At 37.0% G+C, this 8,166-nt stretch overlaps 1 protein-coding gene across 6 annotated transcripts in view; it reads right to left on the reverse strand.

Annotated features, from left to right (window-relative positions):
* CWF19L2 (CWF19 like cell cycle control factor 2) overlaps positions 1 to 7,071 on the reverse strand; it is a 115,042-nt gene extending 107,971 nt beyond the window's left edge. For 3 of the 6 annotated variants that reach the window (XM_014741259.3, XM_014741260.3, XM_014741256.3), the window contains exons 1-3: positions 6,865 to 7,036; positions 5,175 to 5,285; positions 4,312 to 4,425 (exon numbers count right to left, since the gene is read on the reverse strand). In XM_014741259.3, the coding sequence (XP_014596745.3) occupies positions 4,312 to 4,425; positions 5,175 to 5,285; positions 6,865 to 6,957 (318 nt within the window). In that variant the 5' untranslated portion in view covers positions 6,958 to 7,036. Of the gene's footprint in view, positions 1 to 4,311; positions 4,426 to 5,174; positions 5,286 to 6,864 lie in introns of all 6 variants that reach the window. The other 3 variants (XM_014741257.3, XM_014741258.3, XM_014741255.3) reach the window with 3 other exon arrangements.
* Positions 7,072 to 8,166: the final 1,095 nt, after the last annotated feature.

Here is an 8,166-nt window from a genome sequence, read left to right on the forward strand (position 1 = left end):
CTCTCAGAAAAGCAAAACAGAATTTCCTCAGTCTGAAAGGGCATACATCAAAAACCACAGCCAACATCATGCTTAAAGGTGAGAGACTACATGCTTTCCACCTAAGATAAGGAACAAGGCAAGGATATTTACTCTTACCACTTCTATTCAAACACTATATTGGAGTCCTAGCTAGTGAAATAAGACAACAAAAAATTAACAAATGAAATAAAAGTCATAGACTAGAAAAAAAAAGTAAAAATGTCTTTATTCATACGTGACATAATCATGTACTAAGAAATCAACAAAAAAAAGCTAACACTACTTGTGAATTTAACAAGGTGACAAAATATAAGGTAAATATACAAAAATCAGTTGTAAATTTATATACTAGCTGCAAATACAAAAAATATGAAATTTATTTTTTAAAAAAAAGACTCCATTTCCAATAGCACCCCAAGAACAGAAAATCTTAAAAAATATAACCAAAACTATGTAAGACCGCTACACCAGAAATTGTAGAACACTGTGAATGAAATTAACAACTTAAATAGATGGAGAGACATACCATGTAAATGACTGGTTGGAAGACTTGCTATTTTAAGATATTAATTCTCCCAAAATTGATCTATTGCTGCAAAAACGTTCCGATCAAAATATCAGCAGACATTTTTGCTAAAAGTCATAGGCTGATTTTAAAAATGCAAAGAACTTAGAGTAACCAAAACAATTTTCAAACAAGAACAAAATCATAGAACTTACCCCACCTGGTTCCTAGACTTACCCTCAAGCTGCAGTAATTAAGACTGTGTTTACTAGCCAAGGAAAGACCTGTAGCTCAATGGAACAGAACACAGAGTCTAGAAATTAACTCACAAATATATGCTCAACTGATTTTCAACAAAGGAACGTAGGTAATTCTACAGAGAAAGGTCAGCCTTTTCAACAAATGATGCCAGAAAACAACGGAAATCCATACAGAAAAAAAATTAACTTTGACACTACACACCATAAACAACAATTAACTGAAAATGGATCAGTGATAAACAAAAAAGCCAAATCTATAAAATTTCTAGAAAAAAAAATAGGAGAAAATCTTCACAACCTGAGATGTGCAAAAGATTAAGATAGCAAAAGCATTAACTGAAAAAAATAATGAAAAAAGAAAATAATTGATAAATTGGACTTCACAAAACACTGACTGGCCAGTAAAGACTTGAAATGATACTCACATCACTGGTCTTCAGGGAACTATCATATGAGATAGTAATACACATACAGTAACATGACTAAAAATTACAAAGACTGACAATAGCATGTGCTAGCAAGGATGTGCAATAATCAGAACTCTCATACCCTACTGGTAGGAGAGTTAAATGGTCCAATCACTTTGGAAAACAATGGCATATTTCCAAGAGAAAAAAAACACGTCCACAAAAAGATGTACACCAATGTTCACAGTAGCTTTACTCACAATAGCCCCAAACTCAAAACAACCCAAATGACTTTCAACATATAAACAGATAAGCAAATTGTGGTATATTTGTACACTGGAATATAGCAATAAAAAGGAAGAAACTAATGATACATCCAACAACATGAATGGGTTGCAAAAACATTATGTTGAGGCAAAGAAGCCGGTCACAAAAAAGATCTTATTACATAAATCAACTTATATGAAATTCTAGAAGAAGGAAAAACTAATCTACAGAATGCTAAAGCAGATCCATGGTTGCCCAATCCCAGGGCGGGGGAGGAGGCTGAGAGAGGAAGGATTGACTGCAAAGGGTCATGAGGAAATTTATGGGGAACGCAGTATCTTTTTTTTTTTTGAGGAAGATTAGCCCTGAGCTAACTGCTGCCAATCCTCCTCTTTTTGCCGAGGAAGACTGGCCCTGAGCTAACATCCATGCCCATCTTCCTCTACTTTATACGTGGGACGCCTACCACAGCATGGCTTTTGTCAAGCAGTGCCATGTCTGCACCCGAGATCGGAACTGGCAAACCCCGGGCCGCCAAGCAGCAGAACCTGCAAACTTAACCGCTGTGCCACCAGGCCAGCCCCACAAATGTTCTATATCTTAACTGATAGGGTTAAACAGAAGTACAGTATTCACCAAATAGTACACTTAAAATAGGAGCACTTTTTATATGTAACTTATACTTCAGTAAAGTTGATTTTAAAAGTTAAAAGAAAAAAATGATGAGACCTTGGGGTCAGCCCAGTGGCACAGTGGTTAAGTTTGGCACTCTCTGCTTTGGCAGCCCAGGTTTGTGGGTTTGGATCCTGGGCATGGACCCACACCACTCATCAAACCATGTTGTGGCAGCGACCCACATACAAAATAGAGAAAGATGGGCACAGATATTAGCTCAGGGCCACTATTCCTTAAGCAAAAAGAGGAGGATTGGCAACAGGTAATAGCTCAGGGCCAATCTTCCTCACCAAAAAGAAAAAGAAAAAAATAAAGAGACTTTGACAAAGTCAAGATATGCTTTCCAGCTTCACATAGTTCTTCAATGTTCTCAGCAATTCATTTGCTTCTCTTTTATTACCCAAGCAAAGCTGTTTTAAAACTACACTATTTCCTCAATTCTTTATCCTACTTATACCCCCAAATTATCTTGTCAGATATTACCTTTTACTTCACAAAGGAAACAGAGAACAAGCACAAACACCAACGTTAATCTGCTCCCCTTCCCCCCATATCTCCTCCTTATTTATCTGTATTTGTACACATCTTTACAACTCCCTCGTAGCTCAGAAAGTGCTCCTACTCCTGATCAAAGCTTACTCATTCCCCTAAGACCTTGCTAATCCAAACTTACCATTCTCCTCAAAACTATTTACCCCTCTTTCTCTAAAAACATTTTCTCAAAAAGACCTCCCAACCACCCTGACTCCTCTAGCTATCCCTCTGTCTTTCCTTCCCTTCAATGTCAGCGTAAGCCTTCTCTTTCCTTCTTCAATCCACTTCAACATGATGTGGGCACTGAGCATTCATTCAAACTATTCTCTCTAAGGAATATGTTATACAACTTATAGGAATGTATATACGTACACACTACATGTTGCAACAAAAAGACTTATGCATATTTCCAGGGCAGAACAAAGAAAAAGAACAGGACAATGTGTCTCTGATAAGGGGAAGCAAGTGCCCTTAATCAAATGACATAAATATTTAGTCAGCCTGGCAGACCTATACCCATGGGATGGAGATTTCAACCTGTGATCCCTGCATAAACTCCAGGGAATTTTATGAACCCAACTGAAATAAACAACTTTGTACATAAATTTCTTTTTTGAGAAAGGATCACTTACTTTTATCAGATTCTCAATGTGGTCAGCAACCCAAACCCACAATTGTGGAAACAGTGCCTCTATCTTCTCTTCACTTTAAGATTTTCTAACTCCCTTTGTCCTGGGTTATATTCAAACAAAACTTCTTTTCTATATAATATAAATATTCCTACCATTACAAAATATGCTGGCTACTCAACGAAACTATCCAGTCGCATACCTCACTATAAATTAATATACTGTATAAGATAGGTTTTCATGAGCCAATTATCATCTTGGGGTATAATGTTAAAAAATTAGTTTCTGAAACTATAAGAGGACTATTTAGAATACAGTGATTCAACTGAGAGTATAACCCTCTAAAGATCATGCCTAGGAGACCAATTATCCCTAAACATTTCTAGCTCCTCAGTCTCTAAGCACAATACACTTCTTTCTTCCTGAAAATAAGCATGAAGGGTTTGCCTGCTTTCCTTTCCTCTGTGAGTCCTCTCATCGCACAACTGGCTAGAGACACATCAGACCCAGCATTCTCTTTCTTTTGGCCCCAAAGATAAATATATAAACACATCCTATTTTAAAGGCTTAAAATTTGTTTTTCTATGAAAAAACAAACAGAGGTAACAGACTCTCAAATGTCTTGGAACTCTTCTCCCTTATTTTTACAGTTTCACTGTTTCTCCTTCTAATTTTCCAACTACTTCTACTCAATGTCGTTTACTTCCGGTCTGGCTCCTCAGTGTTGGAGCTTCTTCTTTCCTTTCAGTTTCCCTAGGCAATTCATCCATTCTACTGGCTTCAACGAGCAATGATTCCCAAATCATATCTCCATCCTCTTACTTTTCTCTGTAACCTAAGATCTTTGTTTCCAATATTTCTTGAACATCTCCAAGTAGATGTCTCCAAGGTATTTTCATATCCTAAAAAGTAAAATATATGAGAACTTAAAAAATATTAAGTTCCCATACATTATTCCTTCAAATACAATTTTCCTCAAGTAGCTGTTTTGGTCAGTTTTAGTACATACTTACTGATGAACTATCAGTTGACTCATTGTTTTTCTGTTTCTTGCTCTTTTTTTTCTTCTCTTTCTTTACTTTTTTTGAGTGCTTGTCTTTTTTCTTCTTTTTCTTCACAGAGTGTTCCTATAAATAATCATTTTGAAGAGTAAGAAAGGAATTTAGTTTTAGCTTACTTTAAAAGGAAATATTTTGAGGGAGAAAAGATCTATGTTCCAGAACACTTTAAATCTGTCATGAAATGAGAAAAGAAATATAACTAACTAAATAAAATCTTCTAAGAAACTTTAACATGCTTTTGCAATATATGCACTGCTAATAAGTCATATAGCTGAGATTTCTTATCAAAAAATATGAGGGAAGTTTTGGTTTTAATTTATTTGTAGATACATTTGACAGACAGATATTATCAAATAAACACATATATATACACAAACATGCATACATACATATATGCATATCTCTTTATCTTTCTATGGCCCCAAAAGAATTTACAGAAGGTTACTATCCATATAAAATATAACAAGACAGCATAAGTTGCAGGAAGACAAAACAAGGATTGAAACTAAAAAAAAAGACTAAGTTTAAAATGCATAATTTTTTAGCTACATAATCTTGCTACAAGTGGGCCAGAAATTTGAAGCTAAGCTTTCTACTGGCCAACTCAAGTAACAAAATCTTTCAATGTCCTAATGCCCAAAATATTAAAATATATTATTTCTGCCAGAGATAAAAACTATTCAATAATGCCAACTATGCAATATTTATTCTGTAACTTTTGAAGATAGTCGATAAAGTTGCCCCTCCAATACTAACTTGAATAAGTGCAAAGAAAGACAAACATGCTCACATCAAGTAAACGTGTTAGTATTCACCTGTGAAATCTGTTCAATTCGCTCATTCACATCAGGTAGCATCCATGTGTCCTCACCTCGAAGTCGTTTAAGTTCTTTACGCCTTTCTTCTTTTTCAAAATTGGCTTTAGCCTAAAACAATGAAAAAAAGAAAAATTAACAATTGATCCAACTGTTTTTCACAAAAAAGTAAAACAAAAACTTCCACTTTCATACACGGCTTATGAATGAATTGTCTGTCGCTTGCCAGGAATTTGCTTCTACCACAGTGTAAAGATTTAAAACTAAAAATCTCTCCTTCCACACTACCAATCACATTACCAGTCTGTAGTGAATTCAGCCTCCAATCAAGGGCAGAATCTGGGACCTAATCTAGACCCCCTCTTCTCCCTAAGTTCCCTACTCAAATATGACTTGAATCTCTTTTCCCTTCACTATCCCACTGCTACTGCCTGAGACTTTTGTAACTGTCAGGAGACTGACCTGCACACTTTCAATCTGCAACTCCCATACTCCTCTACTCACGCCCCCAAAATGCTTCAGAAAGAATCATCTTTCTAAAAACAAATGATCATACTGCTAATTTTTATTCATCCTTCAACAACAGTCAAACTAAGTTCTTCCTAGGAGGTTGTTCTGCCCTTTCATTCTCTCCCCAAACTCCAAAGCTGGGCTTGGTTCCTCTCAAACTCCATACACAGCTCTATATAAAATTTATCACAGCTTACAAACCCTACATCCTCCAAAAAATACCTAAATTAACAAAGAGACAAGGATGAAGAATATTTCTTATACATATATATTAAATATGCTGAAATCAGGTATCAATACGAACCTTTCACCTATCCAAGAGTGACCACCCACTCTTTCCCTTTAAATCTAGCTGTAGTCCTTATGCCTTCTCCTTCCTGTTTCCTCTACCAGCTCCTTTTAATTTTCATTTAAACTCGTTTTAAACTGTTCCATCTCCAAACAAACAAAAACAAAAACCCTCACTTGTTATATCATATGTTGCTCTCCAGTTAAAACTTTTCTCCTTCGTGGCCACACTCCTTACATCTTGTCAAATAATTCAGTACAGTTTTCTTCCTCCATTTTTATAAGTTACCTCTATGTATCTCAATCCTAATGAGAAATACAATGGTTCGCAACCTTTTTCGAGGGGCTATATTTCCTGGGTCTCTTGTGTCAATCCTTATTTGGATCAGTAAGAGTTTACAACAAGCCTGAAATTGATACCAATAGTAAAACAGGAGAATAAAACGTTCAAACAGTCTACCCCTATGAGCCTTACATGAGTTACTTAAAACGTAAAATCTCATTTCAAATACAGAACAAGCGACGACTGAGGCTGTGAAATACGCTGAGAGAGTCGTTATCAGTGGCGGCGTCCCTGGAAAGTGCGCAGCCCAAATGATCAGGTGTAGAAATGTCAAGAATGGAGGATTTAAAAGAAACTCAGAGGAAAGAAACAGGTCTTCCTGAAAAAGAGGATGAGCAACTGGAGTCTGCCTGAGCACCTAGGAGGCAGGAGATACCCCAGAGTTTATAGGCATCCCAAAGGGAGACCCCCTCACCCAGGTACAGGTGAGATACTGACGGGATGAGTGAAGGGGGTGCGGGGGTGGGGAGGAGAGCCAGAGGCCTAGCTCCCAGGAACCTTCCACTCTCACAATTCTAAACAGCACCAAAAGCCCCAAAAGGGAGATACCTGGCGCAACACCTCAGCCCTGGCAATCCGACTCTGCTCTTTACGCTCTTCAATGCTCCTCGCACTTTCAAATCTACCGGAGGCAGCCGCCATAGTTGCTGTCGTCGTAAAGTGAGAAAGCCGTCACTAAGTCTGTTTACGACTGTCGTAACTTAATAAACAAACGGAGACTTCCGACTGGGAGAGGAGGGGTGCTCCTCCATCAACAGAGCATGCGCGGATTTGAGTGCAGCTTAATGTTCCGGTGATTACTCCAATTCCAGGTTTTAAAGGAGATTTGAGAACTGAGATAAGGAGTTTCCCTGCTTCGTATATTGAGATGACCCCGAGCACGGACTAATGTTACTGTACATTTTTTACGCACTTTGGACAATACTAGCGGCATTCTCACCTATTTCCTCCTAAAATCACCGGAGTAAATTAGAAGCTCGTAGAGGTTAGTTACATCCGTACCTCTCAAAGATTTCCAACAAAGTGCCGTTCTCTCCGAAGTTTCCCTGTGCTGGGGGAATGGGCTCAAAAGAGGCCGGAAAGGCAGTGCAAGCTAGCAGGAGGGCAACATTGCTTTGAAGAGTCAGTGTTTTGCTTTGGTGAACTTTTTTTTAAGTATATGAGAAAGTCCTGTGACTTTTGCATTATGCTTTATAATTTATCCGTGCTTATTTAAACTGTTACAAGTTTTACCCTATTTTTCTCTGACCTTGTATTATGTGTTCATATTTACCCGTCCAAGCATTTTTCATTACAGTGTGCAATTACCGATTTATTTGTGCCATTTTATTTGTGTTTTATGATGCAAACATCAAACATCTTCCAAACATAGAACTTTAAGTTCCATGAGGAATAATACATTCTGAGGTATTGATCAAGTGCTTTGAGAGTATAAAACACTGAGCTGACATTTATAATCATAAAGATAAAGAAGAACGCTGGAGAATAATTATAAGCTAGATACTTTAATGACATTAAAAAGAGTTAACAGAAACCAGATTGAGGTAAATATGCTTTCTTTTCGGGTTTCATAAAACTGAATTTGTGTTTGCAAGAAGTTCTCCCAGGAGTTTCTACTTTACCAATCCCTGAAAATCTTAACCTTGAGCATGTAGTGTTTACTTATTTGATATACAAAATAGAATGTACTCTTATTTTTGTTACAGAAAAGTGAACTTTAATTTACGAATTGACCTTGAAATATTTAACCCACTAACTGGGCCTTGACGGATTTTGTCATAATTAACTCTAATGGCATTAAAGTCTTTTAGATTCTCTTGGGATTCAGAAAAGCATCCATTCCTCCCTTGC

The sequence above is a fragment of the Equus caballus genome, chromosome 7 (assembly GCF_041296265.1).
Source record: "Equus caballus isolate H_3958 breed thoroughbred chromosome 7, TB-T2T, whole genome shotgun sequence".
In the NCBI taxonomy this organism is placed as follows: domain Eukaryota; kingdom Metazoa; phylum Chordata; class Mammalia; order Perissodactyla; family Equidae; genus Equus; species Equus caballus.